The sequence below is a fragment of the Filicampus tigris genome, chromosome 1, assembly GCF_054856515.1.
Source record: "Filicampus tigris isolate MCC_2025a chromosome 1, RoL_Ftig_1.0, whole genome shotgun sequence".
NCBI lineage: Eukaryota > Metazoa > Chordata > Actinopteri > Syngnathiformes > Syngnathidae > Filicampus > Filicampus tigris.
Genome location: NC_141217.1, coordinates 21,233,794 through 21,261,485, shown reverse-complemented (window position 1 = coordinate 21,261,485; position 27,692 = coordinate 21,233,794). Strand labels below are relative to the sequence as shown.

General features: G+C 40.5%; 3 protein-coding genes and 1 long non-coding RNA gene across 5 annotated transcripts; 2 read left to right on the top strand and 2 right to left on the bottom strand.

The window, feature by feature from the left end:
- Positions 1-1,195: 1,195 nt before the first annotated feature.
- On the top strand, positions 1,196-8,788 carry dazap2 (DAZ associated protein 2). The gene is made up of 4 exons (XM_086026209.1): positions 1,196-1,356; positions 3,326-3,444; positions 3,517-3,765; positions 5,028-8,788. Exons 1-4 carry the CDS (start codon positions 1,344-1,346, stop codon positions 5,154-5,156), a joined length of 510 nt encoding a protein of 169 aa, XP_085882335.1. The 5' UTR covers positions 1,196-1,343; the 3' UTR covers positions 5,157-8,788.
- A 1,328-nt stretch (positions 8,789-10,116) lies between these two features.
- On the bottom strand, positions 10,117-14,091 carry LOC147153235 (uncharacterized). Its single transcript, XR_015088466.1, has 4 exons — positions 13,771-14,091; positions 11,911-11,958; positions 10,747-10,800; positions 10,117-10,668 (listed from the first exon to the last, which is right to left on the bottom strand). It is a non-coding gene; the product is annotated as an uncharacterized LOC147153235 (long non-coding RNA).
- A 577-nt stretch (positions 14,092-14,668) lies between these two features.
- bin2a (bridging integrator 2a) lies at positions 14,669-25,519 on the bottom strand. Its single transcript, XM_086026177.1, has 13 exons — positions 25,350-25,519; positions 22,300-22,395; positions 22,146-22,226; positions 21,981-22,035; positions 21,815-21,909; positions 21,192-21,287; positions 20,757-20,864; positions 20,595-20,680; positions 20,428-20,503; positions 20,258-20,340; positions 17,975-18,542; positions 16,175-16,234; positions 14,669-16,084 (listed from the first exon to the last, which is right to left on the bottom strand). Exons 2-12 carry the CDS (start codon positions 22,381-22,383, stop codon positions 16,199-16,201), a joined length of 1,368 nt encoding a protein of 455 aa, XP_085882303.1. The 5' UTR covers positions 22,384-22,395; positions 25,350-25,519; the 3' UTR covers positions 14,669-16,084; positions 16,175-16,198.
- Positions 24,105-27,423, top strand: LOC147153233 (uncharacterized). Of its 2 annotated transcripts, XM_086026189.1 has the most exons (6): positions 24,105-24,360; positions 25,558-25,663; positions 25,757-25,843; positions 25,927-26,033; positions 26,763-26,935; positions 27,014-27,423. In XM_086026189.1, the coding sequence occupies exons 1-6, from the start codon at positions 24,204-24,206 to the stop codon at positions 27,290-27,292; spliced, it is 909 nt and encodes a 302-aa protein (XP_085882315.1). In that variant the 5' UTR covers positions 24,105-24,203; the 3' UTR covers positions 27,293-27,423. The 2 variants fall into 2 exon arrangements, with proteins under 2 accessions (XP_085882315.1, XP_085882323.1); XM_086026197.1 differs by lacking the exon at positions 25,757-25,843 and having other exon boundaries at positions 24,106-24,360.
- The last annotated feature ends 269 nt before the right edge of the window (positions 27,424-27,692 follow it).

Here is a 27,692-nt window from a genome sequence, read left to right as displayed (position 1 = left end):
GTTGTAGAAGCGATCAGATGGGTCCGCAAGTACTCCCCGCAGTGTCCACTCTTGAGGGAAATGAAATTGAGGTGGTTCATCTGTACAAATATCTTGGTATATTGCTTGATCTCTCTTTCCCATATCCTGTAAATAAAACCAAATTGAAACTTTTTTTCCCTCACAAAATAAATTTAGTTTTTATTTTGAGGTTAAAAAGGTCCTTGTCATTGCAATTTTTTTTACTCTTTTCAGATAATGGAGACCTTCAGCTCAGTGTCTGAGGAAGATTGACTGTGTATAAAGCTTTTCTCAGGTTTATTAGTAAATGTAGGGCCTTGACCCATCATTGTCAATTGTATTCTTGAGTGGGATGGGCTTCTTTGTTCACCAGGAGGTTGGCTCACTGCTACACTTTTATCTACAAGGCCTTTCTTGGAATATTGTAACTTATTTCTCAAAGAAAAGTGTTGTAGTTTGCGTTCAAATGCTGATGTTGCTAAACTTGCCAACCGTTTCATTTGCCTGCACTGAGTTGGGTAAAGGGGCTTTGGTCTTTTCTGGCCCTTCCACATGGAAGCTGTTGCAAAAGGACTCAAGAGTAATGGCATTTATCACATTGAATGACTTTAAATCCAAACTGACAACACTTGTGACAGCCTCCCGCAACTAACTGTTTTACCTAATTTGTATGTCATTTTAAATTTTGTTGAAACATTAACTTTTTACTGCCTTTTGGCCACAACTCCCTTGGAAAAGGGGGGGGGGGGGCGTCATGGCTCAGTGATAGAGTGGTTGTTTCCCAAGCCGCAGGTTGTGGATTCGATCCCCTGCCATGGTGACCATTTCGAAGTATCTTTGAGCAAGATACTGAACCGCCAGGTGCTAGTGACGCCGCGTCATCAGTAGGCAGATGAGATACAGTGTGAAGCGCTCCATCTATCTATCTATCTATCTATCTATCTATCTATCTATCTATCTATCTATCTATCTATCTATCTATCTATCTATCTATCTATCTATCTATCTATCTATCCATCTATCCATCTATCCATCTATCTATCTATCTATCACCATAGATGTCTGTCTATCACGGCCCAACAGTTCATATTCACATTCACTCATCCCTGCTACCGTCGACCGGTAGGGGGCGGGCCAAGTGAAAACCAAGCAGCCGCGCTCGATCGCCGAACGAGAGCAGATGACGTCACCGCCGTCCACAACAACAAGAAGCAGAAAAACAAGGAAGTGGACTATTGCCATTCACCGCCGTAAACCAGTTCGTTTTAGCGACTCTGTGACAAGATACGCAGAGTCTCCAGTGATACTCTGACATCCTCTGAACTTCGAACCAGATCGTAACAATGAACAACAAAGGTATTTTATCCGCACATATTTCTGAGTTTTTTTGTTTTTTTCCCCTTGTCAGCTGCTTGCTTTGCGTCGCTACAGCTAATGGTAGCTATGCTAGTTGTTTTGGACAACCAAGGCGGGCTACATAACAATACACTGACCGTGGCCATCGGAATTTTTGGTGGATTTGCGTTTAAGCGTTTTACAATGTCAGATTAAAAGTTAAAACACGATTTAGTACAAATGAACGAATATGCGGTCATATGTCGTATTGGTTATCATCAGGCGAGAATGTAAGATTGTAGTCTGATACGGATGAGCTGTTTTTTGTTTCATTTTCCCAGAGTAGCAAGGGAGTTTTATGTCTGTAAAACTGGATTATATAGTCAGTGTTATAGCTTGTTCACAAGTACAAGTTTACGAAGGCTAATGTACGTTCTTTTAATCTTCTTGATCTCCTGTAATGTTAATAGTTTATGTTTCCTTAAATATGCTCATCCAATTTGCCCCTGCAATAGTAATAACAAAGTCCTTATCATATACTTTAGTCGGGGTAAATTATAAAAGGCAATTATTATAATCAGACTCGTGTTGGTATTTTACGAGGTCGTGTTAATCCCGCAAATAACGTGTACCTGCATTAAATTGAGTAGTAGTTATATCATTACATTCCCCTATAATGATATAACGAAGTTCTCTCGTGCATTGTTTCCCAACTTTTATTCAGCCAAAGCAAATGTATATTTAAAAAAACAAAAATCTCACTGCACATCATCAGACAAAAGCACTGATATTTATCGGCACTGGGGCTGCATTCTATTGGACAAACATGCGATGTGGATGTTGATTATAGCGATATTGATATTACTGTGATATTTAAAATGTACCTAAAGAAATGACATTTTTATTATCTAATGAAATAATTACTTTTTTACTGCAGTACAAAAAGCAAGATCAATGTATTAGTAGCTAATTAAATGTAATTCCCCAAGATAATGTTCAACTATTGGGTGGCGATGCACATTTAAGTTTGCGTCTGACTGGTGAAATTCATACAAAAGCATACATTTCAATAAGAAACTTATCGCATGTCTTTGAGATATGCATATTGCATGGGCCAATATTGCGATATCTACCGGTGTATTTTTTTTCAATATATTTGTTAGTCCGTCATTTTTCGTGACGAACTAAATTGTAATCATCCGTCAATCAGTCCGTACGTCAGTAAGTCTGTTGGTCCGTCAGTCATTCCCCCCCCTAAAAACCTCAGAAAACGGACGTCCGCCAGTGACTAACGGTTAGTGACGATTACACTGAGAGATGAAAACCCATTTCTGTCATTCGTCAGACTGTCATTTTTAAAAGGTGTCCCGTCATTTGTCAGTCAAAACGGGCGTCCGTTGTAGACGGACCAGTCCGTCAGTCTGATGGACTGCCCACTTCTGACAATTTGACCCATAGTACAGGATTTTTCCTGGCTCAAATTGAGGCAGAGGTGGTACCATCCTGACCATGTGCCATGACGTGTATGTATTCTGTAAATTCAACTGCAGCGCCGGTCAGCAACGCTCCTTTCTGCGGTGCCCCTCACCACATCCACATGAATGGGGTTGACAACGGCGCGTTGCAAGTTCACAGAAAAAGGTGCTTTAAGAGCCACATGAAACCGGGCAAAGAGCCGCGGGTTGGCCAGGCCTGATATAGTTCCTCCATAGTGGCTAACGCTTTAACTGCAGTTGAAATACGTGCTGCCACAGTCATCAATCACTCTGGCTGGAGGCGGGCACCAAATTAGCTGGAGGCGGCCGACTCGCAATTTTGAACGCAGGGAAAACCCTGTAGTAGGACAGTCTTCACTCTTAATAGGAAGCCGTCAATGCCAGACGGGCATTATCTATGGCCATGGATGATGACGAAAGCAACTTTTTCAACATTCTCACATTTGATTTGTCCAGTATGTGTGTGTTTGCTAAGGATATGTGTTGTGTTGCAGGGTCATATCCACAGCACAGTGTTTACCCTCAGCAGAGCACCGCTCCTGTTTACTCCCCTGCTATGCAAATTTCTCCTCAGGCGCCTCCTTACACGGACACGCCTCCCGCATACTCTGAGGTAACCATAGCGATGGTGGCTATGAGTCCAATTGTGAACATGTTAACAACTTGTTTCTGTGTGTTTCCGCAGATCTACCAGCCCAGATATGTGCTTCCCCCTCAGGTGACCGGCCAGGTGCCCCAGATGTCCTCCCCCTACGTCGGCACTCAGGTCTACATGCCCATGCAGCCGCAGATGCCCGTTGGGCCGATGGCCCAGAACGTGCCCCTGGCTTACTATCCCATGGGGGCCGTGTATCCACCTGGTTCCACGGTGATGGTTGAGAGTGGCTTCGACGCCGGCGCTCGCTTTACAGCCGGAAGCAGCGTTTCCATCCCAGTGAGTGTTCGTCGTCAGCATGTGGACGTACCATCGGAGAAAAGCAGATTACAATGGACTTTGCCTATTTGCGGGGGTTAAGAGCCAAGCCAAGACGCAAATAATAAGACCCCCCTCCCACTAAAGATGTTTAGAATTGCCTATATTCATATTTAAACACTAAATATACTTCAAACCATAATCCCACTACATTTTTCATTTGTAACTCATTTTACAATATTGCCCTTAAAAACAAATGGCTGTGGTCTTTGTATAAGGTACCTGAACGCAATACTTGGGTAACAATAAAATTATTTTAGGAGAAAATATTTAAAGTAAAAGTCACTTTGTAGAATATTACTTGAGTTAAACTCTTAAAGTATGTGACATTTACTGTACTTAAATATCAAAAGAATTTTTTTGAGACTAAGTGTATTTAAAGCTGAAGTCAACCCCAAAAAATCCTTTGCAAGAATATGTTCTTTGTGCCTTCACCAGTCTAAACATGGCATTATGATTAAAATTGCGTTTGTGCAATATGAGTTTAGCAGCAAGACCCACCTGTTTTAAGCCATCTGAGGGGGCGGCCATTTTGTCACAGGTAACAGCCAATCACAGCTCACCTGTTTCCTGAATCTGAGCCATGATTGGTCGTTTTCTGAGCCCTGAGCAATTGTGATGTCATTTTCGGTCGACAGAAATGACAAAATGGTCGCCCCCTGAGATTTTGCTGCTTTACTCATATTCCACAAAACGCAATATTAATCAGAATGTTTCAACTAGTGGGCCTCCATAGAACATATTCTTGTAAAAAAAAAAAAAAAAAAAAAAAAAAAGGAAATTTTGGGATGACTTCCCCTTTAAATGTTGGAAGTAAAATTAGTTTTAAAAAGTGAGTGTTTAGAATATTTTAATATATTTTTTTGTTTGTTTGCATTTAGGGATGTTTGATACCACTTCTTTCAGACAGATACCAGTAATACTACTCGACTCTTGCTTGCTGATACCAAGTAACCGATACCACTAATACTTTTTATGAATACATTTCTATGAAACCAATGACAGATCATTTTGAAGGACCTTCATTTCTGACTTAAGGAAGATCAGTCACTCTGCAATAGCGATTTCAGTCTAAAATAAAAAACAAACAACTCACTCTGAATATTGGCTTAATTTGTATGAAAAATTAACAAAATGCAAAATAAAGCTAACGGCTCCCTGGGAATGTTCCTTTGGAGACTTGGGGAGCGATTGAATTGATGATATATTACATTTCCCCTCAGCCTCCACCCCCTGGGCACCCCCCAAATGCAGCTCAACTGGCTGCCATGCAGGGCGCCAACGTGGTCATGACGCAGCGCAAGAACAACTTCTTCTTGGGCGGCTCCAGCGGAGGTTACACCATCTGGTAACAGCAGCTGCTGCCTCACGCCTTCAACCAATCCAGCGCCCACCCCTTCCCCAACATCACGTACCTCCCCCTCTCCTCCTTAGGCTGCTTAGCCACAATACTGATATCACCTAATGGAATGTAATGTTTTCGAGCCCTTGTGAAAGGTACAGTACTCCACTTGTAACCTAGCGATCAAATGACCAACGCAAGTATTTAACGTTGTAGAATCCATCCCATCGTCTTTCATTGCGTCTAGCTTCGGTTTTAGTTTAGGTCATTCCAGGTTCACGAGAATGGTGGCCTGTGCTTTGACACTAGTGGTTAAGCAGGTTTGCCAGGTAGCTTAAAGTCAATAGATTTCGCAAGGGTTAGGCTCTCTACGGTAACGCCGTAAGATCAACTTAATGAGGAAGTCAAGTCAAGTCCAAAATTGTCTTGACAATATGTCACAAGCCCCCTCCCCACTAGTCCAAACACGGCATTCTGATTAATATTGTGTTTGTGGAATATGAATGAAGCAGAAAAATGCACCAGATTTTATCCATCTCAGGGGGCGGCCATTTTGTTCTGTCAACTGAAAATGACATCACAATGCCTCAAGGCTCAGGTAACGACCATCACTGCGCACCTGCTTTCTGGATTTGGTCACGTGACATTCTCACACTGAGCTCTTTGCACTGTGATGTCATTTTCAGCCGACACCAAGTGACAATATGGCCGCTCCCTGAGATGGATAAAATCAGGCGTATTTTTTTTTTCAGTTTTTCTGCTCATATTCCACACACGTCATGTTAATCAGAATACTGTGTTTGGACAAGTTGGGGCGCATAGAACATATAAGAACCTTTTGGTCTTGACTTCCGCTTTAAGAGATCCGAATTTGGAAACAGCCTCACCTACCTCCCACTCAAGAGCACAACTCCACCTTGGTTAAAAAAAAAAAAGAGTGTGTCTCTGATTAAGTCTACACCAGAGGTTCTCAACGGTTCTTACACATTTTTTTCCCTTGGTCATTTTATCAGATATCAAAACAAAATATTTCTGGGAAGCCTATCAAGATCATTACAAGGAACTGAGGAATAAATTTAAATTGATCAACATGACACAATTAAATAGGGCCACAAATTAGACATTTCCACAATGTTGTGCAAACTGAGGAGCAACATGACAACTGCAAGAAGTGGATGTGATATTAAAAGTACACAAGTAGTAAAGAGTTTTTTGTTATTTTTTTTTTTAAATATGTATGACACATTGGAGTTTATGTGCATTCATATTCCCATTTCTGCTTCTCAATGGCAGCACAAACCTGAAGTAAAGATGTTAAGCTGCTGTGTGTTTATTAAAATCAACATTGGGTGCACACAAAATCATTTAAGATGTTTTTTTGACCAACCAGTTGAAAATCACTGGTCTAGAGACCAAAATAAATCAGCATCTGTAGAAGACAGTAGGCAATATTTAAAGCCGCATTCATGTAGTTTGTGATAGTCGAGCTGCTTAATGGTGAAAGTGAAACGCAATTACAAAGTTGAACGCAAGAAAAAAAAAAAATCCCCACGTGTCTTTTTTTTTTTTCCTTTTAGTGTAGTTGAACTTATAGATGTCGTATTTCCATGTAAATACCAGTATGACTATCACAAGAAATTCTCAAGAAAAAAACATGCATCGAGCTAGATTGAACTTGTCTTTTACACAATGTTTAAAAAAAACAAAAAAAACTTAAAAAGCAAGTAGCATTTAAAGAACGTAAAGTAAAGAAATGCAAAAGTGCACTTGCAGAAAAAGTGGTTTACTGTACCTTGTTGGGCAACGTGTAGATTTAACATAGTCAAGTGCCAAAGAGCACTGGGGATCGTCCCCATTTAAAGAAACAAAACATTCAAAGGAAAACGGAAAGAGATTTAGTGAATCCAAATGAGTTGACCGGGACAGGCTGGTTGGTATAACATTTGTAGCTTGTTAATTTTCTTTTTCTTTTTTTTTTTTTTGCTGTCGGATACCCAGAGTTTATACACTAAATGTCTGAAATGTGCTTATTTGTGCAAGTATTTCATCTGGTTTTCAATTTGGCACATTTGATAAGGTTCCTTGGTTTCTGTTAGTGAGGCTCATTAATTTTGTTTTGTTTAAAAAAAAAAAAACAACAACACTACAAGTCAGTTGTACCAAAGAAAACAATGACATTTTACACTTTGTATTATTCACTGATCAGTTGTGAGTTGTTCCACAATTGTTCAAACAAAATTTTGAGTTTCATCATCTTTAATTTGCACGTTACTACTAATTTAATGAAACCTGAGATGCACTGCTAAACGAATATGACAAATTCCAGATAAGGGGTTGGTGGTTATTTTTATCATCATGGTTTCGTGTGTGTGTTAGAAAAACTGTGAAATATTGTGCTAAGAGGCTTTACTGCTGTCTGCGTTTATTTAACATCCTCCAATCAGAGAACAACTACTAGCGTTTGTGTCTGTTTGCTGACTATTTTGTGTCTTAACATTAATGTAAAGATAGTGCATGGGCCATGTAAGGCTTGGGGAGGACGATATATCCCTTGAAATATGCGGTGAAATTAGAGGGGGAAATAGTGAGGATTTGTCACCAAAATGGAGACATGTGACTGGGCTTAGCCAATCACCACGCTGTATTTGTGTTTGTGTAAAACGTTGCATGACTAGATGATGAAAGCCCCTCAGACACTCTTTAACTTTTTTTTTTATTTTTCACGTTGCCCTCAAGAGGAAATTTGACGACATCTCCACTCACTTATCAAAATCCTACATGGTTGGATGAGTCTATTTCAAACAATTAGAATTTCCATGGCATCCAGGGTGAGATAATTGCTGGTTTCCGGCACTGATGTTTATTTGTTAACATGGTTGAACCAAAATGCACATGTGAGACTTTTTTTTTTTTCAGTCTGTATGCTGTGAGTTGTGCTTTTTTTCCCACTGCATTATCTGAACAGGAAATTGCTGTTTGCAGATGTTCACTGGGTATCCGACTAACACTGTTCAGGTTTTGGCTGCTGGAGCCATAGGAAAGAAAAAAAAAAAAAAAAAAAAACAGCTCTCCCGGAACATGTAACGATGATGCGGTTGCCGTGGAAAAAGAGCAGCTGTGGCAAGGGTCAATCAGGCAAAAGTTCCTGAGGAAAAGGTGGGAACAGCTTCCAAAACTTGAACTGCCCTTTTCAGTTGTTTTTTTTTTTTTTTTCCTTTGTGACGGTGGTGCCAGCAATATGAAGTACTTCCTGTACGAGTGCAGCAGTAATGCCAACCACAAGCCGACAGACTTCCTCTCTGTTAAAGGATCACGGACATTCCTGGTTCAGGGATTCTCTTTCCGATATTTTGTTAAAAAAAAAAAAAGAGAGGGAGAGAGAGAGCAAGAGAGAGACAGCGCTAAAGCAATGACGGACTTATTATGCACACGTTCTGTCTTTTCAGATGACTAAAGGAGACGAGTGTCAACGACTTAGGTGCACTTAACTTTTTTATACTAAACTTAAGATTTAAAAGTGTAAGTTTAGAATAAAGGTTATTTTGGACATTTGAGAAGTTTGTTTAAATTTATTCACATTGTAATGTATTCAAATGGGGCACACTGCTAAATAAAGGACATTTGTTTTTTTTTGTAACGTGATGAGAGAATTAATGTCTTTTTTTTTCCCCACACACACATTGACAGTGAAGTGAACACTACAACAGTGGTCAACAACCTTTTTTCCTGCCACGAACCGGTTCCTGGTCGTATAGATTTTTGGCAGTTACTGACATATATTTCTGGGTGGAAACTAAACGCCCGAAAAAAAAAAAAAAAAGTGAATACATTTTTAATTTACTTATGCGGCCCGGTACCAACCCAGGGCTGGGAGTGGTGCTTGGGTACCACTATGCCATTGTGATTTAAGTATGTATTTGTGTTGTAGAGAGTAGAAAAATCCACCCACCAGTCTCAAGGGGTGGCCATTTTGCCAATTTCTGTCAACTGAAAATGACATCACAATTACTCAGGGCTCAGGTAATGACCAATCATGACTCAGCTTCAGAAAACAGGTGAATCGTGTTTGGTCGTTACCTGGGCAAATGCGATGTCATTTTTAGTTGACAGAGAGCAACACAATGACCACGCCCTGAGATGGATAAAAAACGGTGGATTATGTTACTTAACTCATATTATTGACACATATATGAATTCAGGCTTTGTGATTAAGGGCTAAAAATGAATTTGACTTGACTTGATATTCCATAAACACAAAATTAACCAGGATGCCGTATTTAGACTAGTTGAGGCACATAGAACATATTGTCAAGAATTTTTGGGACTTCCCATCCATCCATTATCGATACCGCTTATCCTCAAAAGGGTCGCGGGCGTGCTGGAGACTATCCCAGCTGTCTTCGGGCAGTAGGCGGGGGACACCCTGAATTGGTTGCCAGCCAATCGCAGGGCATACAGAGACAAACATCCGCACTCACAATCACACCTAGGGACAATTTAGAGTGTCCAATTAACCTACCATGCATGTTTTTGGAATGTGGGAGGAAACCGGAGAGAACCCACGCAGGCACAGGGAAAACATGCAAACTCCACACAGGGAGGCCGGGATCGAACCCACAACCCCTGAACTGTGAGGCGGACGTGCTAACCAGTCGACACCGTGCCGCCGGGTTGACCCCTTCAAGCAAATGTATCAAAACCTGCTCAGAAAAATCAGGTTCCAACAAAATCAACTGAAATTCAAAATGCACAGTTGTAGATAACCTCAGTGTAATCCTGCGAAGATTTTGCATCTGACCACAGGCACGTGTCAAACAGCATAAAAATGTGTTTGCTTTCAAGTAGAGCTTGTTTTATTTGTTTACAATAGAAACTAGTTAGTTTTCAAACCTTAAAAATAACACTGAGGATTTTTTTCTGGTTTTCCACATAACACCAAAAAAGTTCTCCAGTTCTGTCAACATGAACAATTCATTTTTCCAAAACATCTTTATTGCCGTCCATATTTATGTCAAACATGGAGGTCTAATTGAAGCATGTCAGGAATCATACTTTTTTTTTTTTTTTTTTAAATGGTAACAGCTAAAAACAGGATAGGGTCACTCCCTACTCCAAGAGGCATGTTTGATAAATATTGTAGCACGCAAAAATATACAACATAAAAGATCATGTTTTAACATCTTTCCACACCGGTTTCATGCCCGTCTGCCACATTCGACGCATCCCAAAATACAACACTCACAAAATCATTTTCTTTGGTTTCACGCACCCACGAGATTTTCTTCAGCTAGGCATTCTCCTGGTGTGCGAGCCTCCTCCCCGCGCCTCCTTTGAGTGGCGTTCAGTCTCTCAAATAAAGTATTCCTTCTTTTCGCTGGCAGCCTGGTTACGGGGATCCTCGTCGAGGTCCTCGCCGGGGGCCAGCTCCCCCGTGGTCCTGTAGTCCCCCTTGTTGTGGCACATGTAGTGATACAGCAGCACGCTCAGCAGGACCACCGTCAGCACGATGAGCGTCGCTACCACTGAGGGGCGGGCACACAAGCGGGATTCGGACACGCGGTCAAATCGATGCCACTGACAACGGATCGCAAAATGTTTACCTGCAGTAACTGTGGTGTCTGGTTGAAAGGGGGCTGGCGATGTCGCCGCTGTAACTACAATGAAACAAGACCGTGAGCTCTTCCATTCACTTGCGACGTGAACAGGCGGGACAACTAATGATGGCCATGATTACCACACACGGAGCAATTGTTGTTTGAAGCCACCCGCATTTCCAGTGAGCCAAAGTTTTGGAACGGACATTATCAATTGAATTTAAAGCGAATAACATTTCATATTTGGTGGCTTATCTGCAATAACTGCATCAGGCTTGCGACCCGTTGACTTCACCTTACTGTTTGCATTCATCTGAATTGCTTTTCCAGGCCTTTGCTGCAGCCTCTCTCAGTTCTAGTTTGTTTCTGGGGGGTTTTCCCTTCAGTCTCCTCTTCATACATGCTCTGACGGGTCAAGGTCTGGTGATTGACTTGGCTAGACTAAGGCCTCGCATTTTTTTTTTTTAGCCTGTTGGCAGTGAGCATGCATGAAGCGACTCCCAATTAGTTTGGATGCATAAATAAATTTGAAGTAAAGGCTGGAACTACAAACTTTTGTCTTACATTCATGTTTTGATCCGAAACCCAAACATCTTCGGTATATATTGACCTTGCTGTTCCAATACTTTTGGAGGGGGCTGTATATTCAATTGAATATAGGTGGGAAAGGATTTGCAAGTCATTATGCTCTGGTTTAATTTACATTTTACACATTGTAGCTAGTTTTAAGTAGATACGCCCACCAGAAATTTGCAAAGGATGTGTGACAAGACTATTGCCGACAGAGAAATATCACAAGACCAGCCGGTCCAATCCCCATTTTTCTTGACAATCCCGCCTTGTTGTCTGTGGCTCAATAAAATAGTTGGCGCTTCAAAACATCTTCCGATAAGAACGCCAGGGATCCTATTTTTGTCGTTGTCGCAAATTGAGGATCATCGGTAGGATCAGTTGACGACTACATTTTGTATTTGATTTTACGGTTCTGTCTTCGAAGCTGAAATTTCCACTTTTTCCAGGTCATGTTATGATTCCACGTTGTGTTAAGAAAGCAAACGACACATTTCAGGAGCATCAATCATGTGGCTTGATGATAGCGATAGGGTGACAAAAAGACAAAACCCGAAAAACAAAGAGGCAGCATTTGTAAGAGTACCAAAGTCGTCTTACCGTTTTCTGTTGTGTTGGTGTAAGGTATTTGTGTCACCATGTCGAAAGCTGAAAGACAAAATTAAAGGTTGCCTGTTGAATAAACAACAACGCTACCATCTGAAGGTAGTAACAGTATAAATAGTCTGCATTTTACAGAAATTCATCCAGCCGGCCTTTTTCTACACCGCAAAGTCCGACACGAAGACCAATAAAGGATTGTTAACGGAAATATGTTATCTTGCTTGGTAAGCACAATGTTTTAATGCTAGAAAAAAAAACAATCTTAGTTTCTGCTCGTGATTCATGGTCACTGCTTTGCACATTTTTTTAAACTTCCATGCCATAATATAAAGACGAGGGGTGTGCATCTCTCCAATAAAACACGATTCAATGCACATCTCGATACATGGTGTGCAATACAATTCAAGAACAATTCATTTGAAAGTGGAACAACTCGATTTGGCTCGATTCAGTGGGATTACGATTCAATTCAATAGAGAACGACAGTTTGAGAAGGTATATAATGTTGACAATATGAATGAACTTGTCAGTACTATACTATGTGGAATTTTAGATATATCTCAACAAAAGACAATTCGATACGTATCTCAATATACAGTATTTGAAAGTGGAACGATTAAGTTGGATTCGATGCACTCATTGTTTCAATCCAAATTTTCCAATTTAAATCACCATAATAAAGACTACTTGTGCTTTACACATTTTCTATCTAGGAATCAGAAAGCATAAATAAAATCTAAAATGTATAAAAAAAGAAAAATCTTTAGAAAAAAATGTACTAAGAGCTGCACCTAACAATTATTTTAATCTTTTTTCTTCTAGTTTCAGTTTAAAAATTTTATTCAGACATATTTTCACAGTAAGCCATTTACTAACAAAACATGTCTAAAAGGGAAAATATGCAGTTAAAGAAATGAAATTAAAGTTTTGATGATGTCTACAAAAGCAAATTAAAACTGTGTCTGCATTATTCAAATCATAAAATAAGACTAATAATATTCAGTGAAAAACTAATTACTGCTTTCAACATCCACTCTCAACATAAATATTTAAAAGCTTCCTCTTGTACATTGTTTTAAAGTAACTTATTCTTTGTCCAACTTATTTCATACTTCAACATCAACAAAAGAAATACAGTACTAATTTAGCATTAGTTCTTGCATTAGGTTTGTTTTTTTTTAACACATCATAACCTCTAAAGTTGTAAACGTATTCCCTTTTTTTAAAAAAACAGGTTATGAACATTTATGGGAACCATATTGATTGTTGCGCCTATAGTAGTAGTAAGCTAGTACAGTGTCTGATTTAATGTTCATACTCTTATGTTCTTCTTCAAACTGCAATATGCATTACAGCATTTTTATGTTGCTGGGCAAAGCATGTATATTCTTACAGTGAGTAATGGAACGGACTTTTCATTTTAATTTCTATACCTTCATGTTCTTATACTCTTATTCGGGTTCTGAGAACTATTTGGCAACTATTTATACTCTAACATTCCAAGCTTGACTCGCTTTTCATCACATCTGTTTGGCCAGAACAGAACCCGCACATAGTACGAAAGTTAGTTGCAGCAGCAGCAACAACAACAATAACAACAATAATATTAATATTAATAATAAAACACATACAAGGGATAATCGTCAACATCGCCATTTCTGTTTGTAAGCAACGCAAATGTAGATGGACTTCGTTGTCGTATTCGTTTAATGTTAAGTCAAAGACATTATCTTTGAATTGGTTTACAATTGAGCTAAACGGACACAAAGGTGACTTGAAGTGAACCCAATTCGTGTCTAAACGTCAAACCAGTTCATTATTTAGCATTCAGCACAGCTGCCTGTCTCACGAGCTTACCTGGGCGCGTGCCACCAACAAACAAGTCGGCGGTTTGCCGGAGTTTGCAAACTTCGACAGTGGAAAAAAGTGAGACTCACTCCTGTCAAAAGTACATCAATTCTCGTCAAGTGCCAACAACAGTTGAACCGACTGCGTTAAAAGTGGCGTCTATGAAATATGTTTGTCGTTATCCAAATCGTTTTCAAAGCGCTCGTGACTTCCACAATGAGCGCACCGTGCACGAGCGTCCTCAGCCCCTCCCTTTCCTATGTGCAAAGATCGTCGACAGTGTAGTGCACCGCTATCGACTTTAAACGTGGAGCCGACTAACTTCCGGAGTGAGCGCCTACAAGCTCCTCCCACCTTTGACGTGCAAAGATCGTGTGTCCAAATGATCACCACTCCCAAGCTTCGATGTGGAGCGGACTACGTATTTTGGGTTATAAATCAATCTACGATAGTTTCGTTCTTACGGCGGCGACGTAACCCGAATGCGTACGTAGGTCAAGTCACCTTTTTTGGTCTACTATTTTGAAAACACAAGGAATTTGTCTCTCTGGTAGCTTGAACCACTCTAGTATTACAGTAACCAAGCCATTATAACAAAATATTAATTTAAGACAAACAAATGAGTACAATGATAACAATGTAAGGTGACCATAAGTGCAGTAATACTATGGAACAATGACAGTCAACCAAAGTTATGCATAATGCAGTGTGCCAAAGCTACAATAATGAATACGTCAATACTGTACTGTCACAACTCACAACAGAGATGTGCAAAACTGGCATTGACATTGTCATTGTCAACGGCAAGGTCATTTTGGAATTCTAAGTAAACTTTTTAAGAAATTAACAGCTTCTTCTGAACTTACCCTTATAAATAAGTAAAAAAAAACGGAACGAATGCACCACATTACATCAGGATAATCTTTTAATCTTTTACTTGAGGCAGAAACAATCATCAAACTGAACGACGCGGCTAATGCTGACTTGAGACCGAATAATCTTTATTTTGACAATAAGTGGGTTGCTTTTTGGCCACAATAATTTCTTTCAATCTAATGTGAGGATATGTCATTATAAAGTGAAAGTAGATGATGAATAAACAATTAAAACAGGGTGGGCATTCAACTTAATAAATAATTACAAATAATTGATAACTAACTAGGACGGCACGGTCGACTGGTTAACACATCCGCCTCACAGTGCAGCGGTCGTGGGTTTGAATCCGGCCCCTGTCTTCCTGAGTGGAGGTTAATTGGACACTCTAAATTGCCGGTAGGTGTGATTGTGAGTGTGAATGCTTGTTTGTCTCTGTGTGCCCTATGATTGGCCGGCAACCAGTTCAGGGTGTAGCCTGCCTACTGCCCGAAGACAGCTGGGATAGGCTCCAGCACGCCCGGGACCCTTGTGAAGATAAGCGGATTGGATAATGGATGGATGGATGATAACTAATTATTTATACTGTATATTTTTTAAACATATTATTAATCTACAATAGAAAATCGTTGCCCAGAGGATGTGTGCCATATTGAAGGTCTTTTGTTTTGTTGCTCAACTTCCCAGGTGACGTCATGTTGTGCTCCTTTGGACAGCATCTCTGCTGGTTGTAGCCAAAGAGTGCATTCCATCCATCCAGTTTTTTTTTTTTTTTTTTTTTTTGATAGTGCTTGTCCTCATCAGTGTCATGGGTGGCCCGAAGTTGACTTAGGGCAAAAAGAGGGGTACGCCCTTGACTGGTTACCAGCTAAACGCAGGGCCCATGTAGAAAAACAACCATTCACACGGACAATTTAGTTGAGTCTTCAATGAATCCAACATGCATTTTTGAGGGATGTGGGAGGACCCCGGAGGAACTGGAGAAAGCTCTCACAAGCACGGAGAGAACTTACAAACTCACACAGGATGGCCGAAGATGAAATTTGAACCCATGACCTCTCAACTGTGGGTCAGACACGCTCACCACTCAGTGGCACCATACCGCCCTAGTACATTCCATTTAACCTCAATTCATGTTTAATATACACAATTCAATGATTATTTTGCCCATCCCTTGCATATATGAAGATTGGCAGATTACATTTCAAAGGGATTAATAAATTAGTAAACACTTACCGCATTAATTTAATATGTTTGGAATCGTGGATTAACCTCTGCCTTAGTACTATATTATATTACATATCCTGATTGTGTCAACGCTGTGTGTCTACAAAAATGGACAAAACTAAAAAAAGATGCTGAGAATGTGAGAGGGTGTTCGACAACAACAGATGCCGTCTTGTACATCCCTCCTCTGCAGCTGTTGGCTTCCATCTTCCGTCACCCTCAGCTGTTCACATCAACACATGACATGAAGGAAAAGTCAAGCACAGACAAAAAAGGGGAAAAAGCCAGACTGTTTCCTGTGAAGAGCACAAACCTTGAAGTCTAGAGAGAGGACTTGTTAGACCTCTGTACTCTTGGAGTCTTCAGAAGTCACCTAGAAGGGCAACAACAGTAGTATTTTCTGAGAGGTAACAATATACTGTTAAACAGGGATTCTTAAACAGCTGTCGGTGTGCGTGTGCGTGTGTTTGAGCAGGGCAAGGCTTGATCTGATTTGGCTGGGATGGCATGTGGTGGCCCACACTCTGAGTGGCCCCTTGATTATTCCCCCCCCCCTCCCAACATAACCCACTCCAGAGAAATGGGGTGATGAAGGCCCTGGAAAAAAATGGGAAAAATCCAAAGTATGAAAAAATATTTGAAAAAAAACAAAGACAAAAATCCATGAATATGTGGGTGCCAAACTGGGGATATGCAGAGGTCGACTGTAGGTTTAAGTTGTAATATTACAAATCACCACTAGATGGCAAATTCATCTTAGTTGCACTCACACTTGGTCTCAAACTGCCCTACATTACGAGAGTAGTCCTTATCATTTTTGGGTGGATTTGGAATGATATGCAGGATAAATATAGTCTGTCAATAATATTGAAATTTCGAGTGAGTTGATTTTTGTGAAAAAATGTCCAAAATGAGTTCTTGCGCTTATTGTTGGTTTCTTGTTTCAGAAGTTCTATGCCGTCCGTGAAGGGTCATTTTTGTGCCCTTTGCAACCAACATTAAGTGCAAGAACTAATTTTTTACATTTTCACAAAAATCAACTCATTCAAAATGTTTGTATCATTGAGGTATTACACAGAGCTGGGCATCATCCCTTATGATGAAACTTTCAGAATACGTCTTGTTTATTTTACTCATTTGCTAGCTTGTGCATTTAATATTAGCGTTACGCAACGGAGACAATTTGACATGCGTTAAGAGTCAGTCATAGATGGATGTAACGGAGAGAATCTGGTCACTTTTCAAAATAAAATGTTTTTCAGCCTCAGATAATAAATCAACCGGAAGTACTGTATGTTTTTTTTCTTTTTCTTTCTTTCAACTGTGCGGCCTGCCGCGGCCCGGTCCAAAGTGGCCTGCGGCCCGGTACCGGTCCGCGGCCCGGTGGTTGGGGACCCCCTAGTCTATGGGACCGCAAGGTACACAACACTCTTATTTAATTTTTTATCCTTACTTGACCGTGTGTCAGGAGTGTGGCACCTGCGTGTGACGTGGTATCGGTTAAGTCTGTTCTCGACGCCGTTTGGCTGACTCCGACCGACTGGGACCGTGTGGATTGATTAAATATGCAGGACAGAAACTCAGGGACTGAGGGACGATGCCCAGCTATGGTATTACAGTATGTTTGTCCTTCGTATTATTCCAAATCTGAAAAAATAAATAAATAAGGCCTGCTCATGGTGTAATATAGGGCAGTATATTATAAGACCCGGTGTAAGCGCAACAAAAGCCATGTCTGCCATGTAGTGGTGAATGGTGACATTACAACTTAAAGCTACAGCCCACCCCTGCATATTCGTAGTTCGACACACATGATTCGCAGATTTTTTTCAGTTTGATCCACGGGCCACCAGTTGTCCATCCCTGTTGTAGAGCATATGTCCCAAACATGCGTTATCACCCAGGCATGTTTGAAGGCGCAAACAATTACTTGATATTTCACGATTTTGAAGCCTCATTAAATAACCAATCAACCATTCAAATTTGGCAGCACTGTCGGATGTCAAATTTACAAGACAGATTTATTGAGCCTTCAAACGTGTCCTGAGGGAAGAGCTTCCAACTTGGGATATGTCTTGTGAGGACTCCGAAGTGTGTGAAGCAAAAGTCAAACCTTGTCCAGCTCCTCAGTGTTCAATGCTGGAACGTGGCCATTCTCCAGCCCGTTGGCCTTGGGATCGTCATGGCTGTTGCCAATGTCGTCGACATGCAGTGATCCGTCGTCTCCTGCGGTCAGCTGGAGCTCCAAACTCTCAGAGTCGCACGAGTTGTTCAGCTCACCGCTGCTCTCGCTCGGCGCCGCGTCTACTTGCTTCTCTTCTGCTTGCGTGAGAATCTTCGCTTCAGACTCTTCTACCTTCAAACCCACATCCTCATCCTCCGGATTGATGTTTTCTTTTTCTGACTCGAGCTTGTTTGCAGCCTCATCCTCTTGCACGCAAAGATCATGCATCTCAATGCGGCTTGACCCCCTTGACTCAGTGGTGTTCTCCAGAGGAGGCGACAGCGTTGGGACTGCGACGGCACTGCTCTCTCTGGACAGAGTGCTGTGACGAGGTTTGTCCGGGGACCTGAAACTAAATCTCTGGCCACTTTTTGGACTGTAGCTCCTGTGGAACTCGGAGAAACTGGCCTTCCAAGCCTTGGGGGACATCAGGGTTCGTCTCCTCAAGGAGCCGTACCTTAAACAATGACAAAAAGAAGTGAAAATTAGAGCTTGGACTCGCATCTAATTTCCACTCTCCATTTGTATTCATGTCAGTGAGTGACGTTCGAAATGATTTGCATCTTGCGCACTTTTACGGGAAAAAAAAATGTGTCGAAGTCCAATAGATGAAAATTCCCATTTGTTAAAACTGGTAAATGGAGTGCACTTGTAGCACTGTATTTACATTATATAGTGGATGCCCAAGGAGCTTTAAGCCCCACATTCACTTTTGCAGCTTAATCTATTGGACAAGACTAGCGTACTGAACGCTGGTGGCTACCTGTCACTGTTTTAACTCCTAAGTGTTTTACTTTTTAGCTTAACATGTCTTACTTTAACTAGCATCTCATTCTGCATTGTGGCCAAAGGCAGAATCCAAGTTGGTTATTTCGCCGACTGGTGTTGTACAAAATATATCCTCCACATGGGGTGGGGTTGGTGGTGGATGAGCGGCTAGGCTAATTAGCTAAGGAGAAGTTCTCTCTGGGGCAGACGGCTTTCATTTTATTTGGCTTGCGTGATGATGTGAGAGAGAGACTAACAACGGAGGTCTGTTTTCTTGTATCATATGGATGTTTATGCTCTTTGGTATATATCAATTGAGTGTTTTTAAATATTTATATATCAAAGTTTCAATGAAGACTTTGACCCAAAAAAGAGAAGGCTCAAGAACAACAACAACAAAAAACATGACAAAACCATTTGCCCCCACGTGGCGCAAAAGTATTGCAAGATTTCATTCTTGATCCAAGTACAAAATTTGGGATTCAACGTTACCTTTCAACACCCACTAGAATCCCCTTTCAAATCACTACAATTTGTGCACAGCCCTAGTTAAAATGCAACCATGGAAGACACTAACTCTGCCTTTGTGACAATGCAGTGCATTTTACATGTAATAAAGAGCAGTGATTTATTTGGACGGTGTAGTGCAGGGGTGTCAAACTCATTTCACATTGTGGGTCACATACGGCCGTGGTAGATGTCAAGTGGGCCGGACCATTAAAATTATACCATACTCATCTATAAATAACCAAAATATCATGTATTTACTCTGTTTTGGTGTAAAGAAGCACAAGAACATTTGGAAAATGTTGAAATTGAAAGAGCATCCCTTTTACAAAACGTTTCATGATACATTTGTGCAATTTACTTTTATAATTCACTTTTATCATATGCATTGCAACTGATCCCACTGATTGTACAAAGGCACAAAACTTTAAAAATTAGTGTTGAAAAATATAGTAATGCACTTTTATGATCAAACGAGATTTATAAAGTGAGGAATTTTTAAACATTGTCTTCTACTCTGATCAAAACAGTGTGTCCCATAGTGGATAATTCATAAATTGCATCGTATTAAAAATATTAATTCCGTGTCTTTTATGCATTTTTTCACATTTAAATGATCCTGCGGGCCTGATCGAACCTCCTTGTGGGCCGGTTCCGGCCCGCGCGCCGTATTTTTGACACCCCTAGTGTAACGGGTCACACACCTGACTTCCATCCAAGCGGCATGGAAACTCATGTGAATAAGAGTGTGAAAAGCTGTCTGTCTCTATATGTTCCCTACGATTTCCCACAAAGTTTGTGGGTCCTCAAATTTTACAATTAAAGCTAGTTATTGTGTTCATCTGCCGTGGGATTTTTTTTCTGGCATATGCCACAAAAATGTCAAAAGCAACAAACCTTTGCATTCCCTTGATGGCAAACACTTTGTCTGGATGCTGGGCCTGTAGTTCCTTTACCACATTGTGCAGATCCATGTTGAGCTAAAAGAGAGGATGTTGGGTTTGAAAAGAAATCATTTCTTTTTGTTGTTTTTGTTGCTATCAATTATAATTGCTAATACAGCACACCGTTCTCATTTCCTTATAGAAGATGTCTCGTAAGCTTGATATCGCAGAGAAGACCGTCACGTAGCATCCAATGCGGCTGAGATACAAAAAAAATAATTAAACATGATGTGCTGGTGGAAAAAAAAAGATGTTATAGGGAGATAACTGAAAATAAATCTAAAAAAGACCTTTCATGCAGCACAGGGAGCTCCTCTTTCAGATCATTATTGATTCCTTGATAGACACGTTTAGCGCCGTTCATCACTTCTTCAGCCTGCAAAAAAAGTTTTGTTTATTGTTATCAGAAAAAGTTTGGACAATTTATGTAAGTGTTGAGTATTTAAGATAACCTTGCTGATCTTTATGTCATCTCGCTTCTTGGCTATTTGCAGGGCCTCCAGGTGGTGACGGGATGAGTCGTAGTCCACCAGTTTCCTCCCCCTCTTGGACACTTTCTCCTAAAAAGTCACATGTAAATTTCCATGCACTGGTCACTTCATTAGGTACACCCACACCATCTAACGTGCATAATACATTTCTGCTTTTACAAACATAATAATGTTGAGTTCTGATTGACACAGTAAAGAAGATGTTGATTTAACAATATGTATTTATGTCATAAGAAATAGATCATAATTATTCATTCAAAATGACTATCTCTCTGACAAATACATGAAAATTGAACATGACTTTTTAAAAGCAGAATCTATGATACAGCTCTTGTATAGTAGCTGATTATATTCGTGCAGTTGTTGTGGAGTCTTGTGCGTCTTGCGTTAACCTACTCTGACATCTGGGAATTGACCCACATAAGACTCCATGGTCCGAACGGCTTGGTCCAATAGCTTCACCTCGTGGTCATTCCAGAGAAGGTCCTCCCCCTTAAACAAGATATATGATATATACAATGAGATCAAGGAAGTAAAACTCAAGTGAAGTTTTACTGGGATTGCTTTCTTTCCTCATCTCAACTTCAGAGAGAATCATTTACATATTAGGGATCGTTTTAAAAACTCCACCAAAACTCAATAAAAAGACTGGTTGGAACTGTGAAGTAGATGTGTTGAATAAAAAAAAACATGCATCACACTTTTCTGCTTCAGCACCGCAGATGACAATTTTTCCAAGAGCTATATTTTTTGGCCCACCGATAGCACTCATCCTCATGATGTATTGAGTGACGTCAGCGCACCAGAACATTAGGCTAAAGGCATAATGGAATGAGGCCGCATTGCTTGGCCCGCTGGACGGAATGATAATTCTAAAAAACTGCACCTTAAAAGTGTGGACAAGAGTGTGACTTCAAACCTAACCAAGAGTATCACCTCAAGGGACGTTAATGCTAAACAGTTCTAGTAAGGTTAATGCTAACAGCTCTAGTATGAACAAGGCTTGCGTCAGGCATGACCTCCACTATGGCTCCAATGTCTTCTTGTCCCACCCAGTCGCTTTCGTAAACATCGAACAAAGACTGCGAAAGACGTCTTGAGGCTTCTCGCATGTCTGGAGGGAGCAGAAGTGGCAATGTGAGACAAAACACACACACAATCTAGCAGAGTGTTTCAGTCAGTCACCTCTGACTGCTTCTATGTAGTTCCTCAGGTCTTTGTATATTCTGTTGCCATCAGACTACCAACAGACAAGAAGTCAACATAAATGTCAAGTACTGTGCTGTACTCTTTTGTTTTTCATCTAAAATAAATCCGTCAATTCATGGAATGACTATTCATTTATACTACCTGCTGGTCATAGAACAGTTGGACATAGTGTTCAAATTCATCATCCCTGGTCTCTTCTGACTTCCCAAACTTCTGCAGTACCTGCAAGAAAAACAAGTAAAAATAAACAACCGACAATATGTCATGTTTAAATGCTAACATTTGAGATGTGTACCTTTTCTTTGCCTCTGCTTAGTTGTCTTTGGACTTTTTTGGCAAAGTCTCCGGTGCTGCCTTTAGGACTTGTGCGATCCGCCATTGTTAGTCTTGTCTGAGTATGATATAATAATAATAATAATAATAATAATAATAATAATAACATCGACATTCATTTATTTTACTTTTCTATATCGGTATATGTTTGACACTTGAATGGAATTTGGAAAGGTCAGAAACATTCCAAACATTCCAAAAATGTGCATGTTAGTTTCACCGAAGACTATAATTTGAGTATGTGTGTGTAGTGGGGGTTGGGGGGGGACGTGTTTGACACTTAGGACCTACATACTGTATATCATATGTATGTGTGCTCTGCAATTGGCTTGCGACCACTCCAGAGTGTACCCTACCTAACCCCCAAAGTCAGCTGGTTTAGGCTCCAGTTAACCGTGACCCTAATGAGGACAGGGGTCTTGGACGTAATAAAAGTCTACTGATAATCATACTTTAACTTACGGATTCTTTAAAAAAAATGCTTTCAGTACAATATTTTAGTACAGGGATAGGCAACTGGCAACCCACAGGCCGCATGCGGCCAGCAACCACATTCTGAGTGGCCCCTTAATTAATGTAATGTTCAAAACTTTTAGGTGGTGGGGGGTATTGTAAACAAATTTCCTCTACTACAGTGGACCCCCGAATACTCGCGGCTTGGCACCCACAAATTCACTTATTCGCTGATGTTAAAAAAAAAAGAAAAGTTATTCAATGTTTTTTTTTGGGGGGGGGGGGGGCAAACCCCGCTTTTCCTGGAAAACTTATACTGGAAGTTTATCTGTGTTTTTGTGGAATAGTTTGGGTTTAGATTTTTTTCCCTCTCCAGAGCATTTCAATAATTACGCGCGGATGTTCACTATTCAATGGCCGAGCTGGGCCCAGTAAACTGCAAATAGCGTGTATGTATAGTTTTGAGTTGTAATATCGCCATTCACCACTGGATGGCAGACATGGCTTAGGTGCGCTTGTACTGGGTCTTATACCACCCTTAACAAACAAACAAATACTACGTGAGTAGACCTAATTTTTTCTTTTTTTTCAGATTTGGTATGACAGGCAGTACAAGCATATTTGCTCAATAATATTAAGATTTTGAGTGAGTTGATTTTTGCATTAAAAATGCACAAAATGAGTTCTTGCACTTGATGTTAGTTCGCTGTTAAGGAGTCTTGTGCTATGCTTGAATGGTCATTTTTATGCACTGGAGCCCTTTGTGACAAAAAAAAAAAAACTGTTTTATGTTTCATGTTATGTTTTTTTGTTGTTTGCGTCAAAACATTTGTTATTGAATGGTGGAACTTGAATACATGCACTGCAAAATGGAGTATGTAAAATTGAACAAATTAAATGCATGTATTTTGGCCATATTTAAAATAGCATTTTTGTCATCTGGTTAGGAAATGTGCGGTCCTATGCCTATGGGGCCCCTCAGTACTGATGAAAAATTGTGGCCCCCTCCATCATTTAAATTGCTCAGTAGTATGACTCAAAATACTTTTTAAAAACGATACAAGAAATAACACATTTTAATATATATTTACAGATGTGCCGTTTTTTTTTTAAATAAATGAAACACAGACAGTGCTCTATGTGAGGCCAAACAGGTCCCAGGTGAGGGACCAGAAAAAGTAGCTCAAAACACTATATGGACGAAGAGAAGGATATCATTTTTTACATAAAGAAACTTTGTTATACCCCGTATATTTCAATTTTAAAAATAAAAGAAATTCTTTTGTTTGAATGACTACGTTACCCACAACGCCTTGCGACAAATTAACGCCCCATCAACATCATGGCGGCTCTGAACTATGACCGGTAAATTTGTGTTTTTCCTCGCCGCTAACTACGGAAGAGGAGTGGCCCATGTCAAAGTCTCCAGTGCCGCAGCTGCTGGCCGAATTGAGTGACTTTATCATGGGGAGCACGGTGGCCAAATGTGCCGCCGCCGACCTGGGCATCCAGTGGGCAGGCTGGGCATTGGCGGCAGCACTCAAAACAGAAAAGTTCTACGACTTGGCAGGTAAAAACAAAACCTAAAACTTTTTCTCAAATCTCCCTACATCCCTGCGCGAATCCGTAATATATACTTAATTAAACGGCTCATTTGATGTGCTGTCGCTTAATTTGTTTTTGCATTCCGTAACATTGCAAATGGAGTCTGCGTGTTAATCGTATTACAAAAGCTGTTGTGAAACAAACAACCTTCTCAATGGTTTGCATTGACGACGAGATAGATAGGACGGATGGGAGCAGCATGTCAGTCCAATTACATTTTTCTAAAGGACTATTATTGTGGGTGGGCAAATTAGAAAAAAAAATGGAAAAAGAATATCCCATTTTTTTTCATGAACCTAAATTTCATCAGTATTTAAACGCAGGAATGATAGAAGGGAAATGCGAGGGCATAAAAAAAAAAAACATTTACGTGAACTCTTTCGTCCATCGATTATCACCTAGAAAGGAAGTGTAAAAAATGCCTGGGAGGCCTCGCTTTACGACGTGTCAAAGTTACGAACGCGTAATATTTGAATATGTAATCACGAGGCGCAAGAAAGGCATTCTCAGTTAGCACTCAGTTTTCAGTGGATCCAAAAATATTCCGTACAAATATATACTGTGAGTCTGACTTTACTACCGCGTAGTGTAGATAAGAGATAGGGGACGACATGTTCAGATTTGCGCCCAAATTCAGAATACGTCGCTGCCGTAAACTGCATCCCGGCTTGAACTTTTATTTGGGAAATCACATCTGGACACATGCCAGAAGAGTTTCCTAAAAAGAAGAGGTGAGTGCCAAGATCCAGTGAATGTTGCTTTGAACATGTACAGTAAGCATGTTTACTTATATGATTTGAACATGTACAGTAAGCATGTTTACTTACATGATCTACATGTTTTCAGAGGCTATTTTTGAATGGTAAATTTTCATTGTCACCCAAAAATTGGTTGCGACCAACCGTTAAGAACCACTACTTTAGTCCATTGTTACGAGTCAATCACTTGGCTTACCTTTCAATGCGGCTGTCCGATTTCACCTTGACACTTCAGTGTCACCCGTTCCCGTCACTTGTCGCCTCTCCACTGTGCTTCTGGGCGGTATCACCCTTGAACCTTGGAACCAATTACCAGCCGTTTCCTGGGTAAAAGGTTGATGAACACACGCCTTACTGGGCAGCGAGCCAGCCAATGTGTGATTCTGTGGATTGCTCTTTATCAGGATCTGGCACATTTATACTGCTCGCCCACCTGAGCCGTCTGTGGGGAGGGGCAGCCCATCTTCGTCAGAATGTTCAGACTGGGCTGGTGACGGCGTGGGGGCTCAGGTAAGTTCCCTTGGCATGGGTCAGTTTTTCACCTGGGGGCCATTATAAAATTAAAAGAATGTGATGCACTAATTCTCCATTTTGTTACTCGAGTGGACTCACAGGTTGGTGGTTTCAACCACAGACACCTCACTATTACTCTCGCTGCAAGGACACTTACATTTCAGCTGGGCTGCTGAGGTCAACAGAGAAGCCCTAAAGTCTGGTTAATGAATAATGCCTAGGTTAATGCGACTGTTGGTTAACGACACTTTTTCCTGCAGGCTGGGTACATTCCTCTTCATGCGGATCTTGAAGGACGGCCAGGATCGAAGGTTTAACAATGTCCGAGGCAGCCCGGGGACTTTCTTTGTTTACTGGACTATTCAAGGTACATAGCACCGCTTGGGTGGTCTCTATGAGTTTTTTTTTTTTTTTTTAAAACAAGTATCGCCTCAAAAAATATATGTCTACTAATTTAAAAGATCTGAAATGGGGCAGAGGGGATTTCTGTGTACAGACATGAAGGCTGCCATCTTGCTGGTGTACGATGCATTGTTGGCTCATGAGATTCAAGCGTTAATGTAAACAAAGGAATTGCTGCACTGTTGTAAAGTGTGGTCAAACAGGTCACACTTTCTCCCATATCAGATGGAACTTTTAACTTAATATTCCACTTTGTATGACAGTTGAGTATTTCTAATAATATATTTAAGAATATTATGTAATTGAGATTTTGCCCAACATCACAGAAGAATATTTTTAAAATAAAATGAGACAAATTCAGTCACAATAAATGGTCTTCATTTTTTGGGGTTTACGAATGTGAAACGGCATGTGAAACGTCGACATCAGTTTCATTACTCAGAAATGCAAGTTCTGACGACTTACATCCGCAGGTGTGCATACACTGTGAATTTCTTTTTATCCCTATTGCTTCGTTTGACTCTTCCTTCTCACACAGCTCATTACAGTAAGATTACTATAAAAACAAAAAGATCAGCTAAAAAAAAAAATCTAAATTCAGTGTCATGAACAATGAACTGCAATAGAGTGGAAGAACATGTCCCCTTTAATTTAAAAAAAAACCCAAAACAACCTTTTTTTTTTTTTTTGTCAGCTGTGTGGGTCTTTGTGACTCTGCTGCCCACCCTCATGCTCAACAGTGAAAAGCGCAACACTCCTCTGGGAACGAGGGACTACATCGGTTGGACCCTGTGGGGCATCGGATTTGCCACAGAGGCCATCGCCGATCAGCAGAAATGGATTTTCAAAGGCGACCCAGATAACGTTGTAAGCAAACCTGTTAAAGACGGGTATCAAACTGCATCAAGTATGCCTTCACTAACATTTACTGTTCCCTGCTCTCAGGGTAAATTCATCCAGAGCGGGCTGTGGGCTTATAGCAGACACCCCAACTACTTTGGAGAGATACTGCAGTGGTCAGGTCTGTGGCTCTCAGCCTCATCAGTGATGCAAGGACCTCAGTATCTGAGTGTAGCATCGCCACTATTTGTCTGGTTCCTGCTGCGCCATGTCAGCGGCATTCCCATCCTGGAAAAACAGGCCTTGAAAAAGTGGGGGTCAGACCCAGGCTTCCAGGACTACCTCAAGAACACTCCTCTACTGTGGCCATGGCCAAAGTTTTGATATGCCCATTGATATTATACTTCCATGCAAACCAATTTAGTAAATCACATCCTTTCTGCAATAGCCTTTGTTTCACATTTAACAGTTGTGATGTCATTATTTGCCAACATAAATGTTTGCTGGATGATCAAGCGTCTTGAAAATCTGTTGTGTTCATGGAAAGTCTACACAAAAGTACATCATGACAAAAAATTTTTTCTAGAATATTTTTTTCCAGTTCAGCATGGCCCTAGTAGTTTTGAAAAAACGTCTAATATGATGGTCCTGCTGGGATAATTTAGCTATCTAATGTCAAAAATAGTGTTGCCTTTTTAATGAGAACACCCAATTTGAAAAAGTATGCAATAAATAGGCAAAGTAACAACAACATTCAGAAACTTACACCACTAGTGTTCACTTT

What these genes read in the sequence shown, in the direction of transcription:
- dazap2 (XM_086026209.1), top strand. An exon ending in CGCCTCCCGCATACTCTGAG is followed by an intron (nt 3,445 to 3,516) that starts GTAACCATAGCG and finishes GTGTTTCCGCAG; the next exon opens with ATCTACCAGCCCAGATATGT. An exon ending in GAAGCAGCGTTTCCATCCCA is followed by an intron (nt 3,766 to 5,027) that starts GTGAGTGTTCGT and finishes ATTTCCCCTCAG; the next exon opens with CCTCCACCCCCTGGGCACCC.
- bin2a (XM_086026177.1), bottom strand. Translation starts at nt 22,383, where the DNA reads ATGGCGGATCGCACAAGTCCTAAAGGCAGCACCGGAGACTTTGCCAAA. An exon ending in TCTATAAGGAAATGAGAACG is followed by an intron (nt 20,341 to 20,427) that starts GTGTGCTGTATT and finishes CCTCTCTTTTAG; the next exon opens with CTCAACATGGATCTGCACAA. An exon ending in GCCATCAAGGGAATGCAAAG is followed by an intron (nt 18,543 to 20,257) that starts GTTTGTTGCTTT and finishes TCATTGTTTAAG; the next exon opens with GTACGGCTCCTTGAGGAGAC.
- LOC147153233 (XM_086026189.1), top strand. Translation starts at nt 24,204, where the DNA reads ATGTCAAAGTCTCCAGTGCCGCAGCTGCTGGCCGAATTGAGTGACTTT. An exon ending in GTGACGGCGTGGGGGCTCAG is followed by an intron (nt 25,664 to 25,756) that starts GTAAGTTCCCTT and finishes TTGTTACTCGAG; the next exon opens with TGGACTCACAGGTTGGTGGT. An exon ending in ATTTCAGCTGGGCTGCTGAG is followed by an intron (nt 25,844 to 25,926) that starts GTCAACAGAGAA and finishes TTTTTCCTGCAG; the next exon opens with GCTGGGTACATTCCTCTTCA.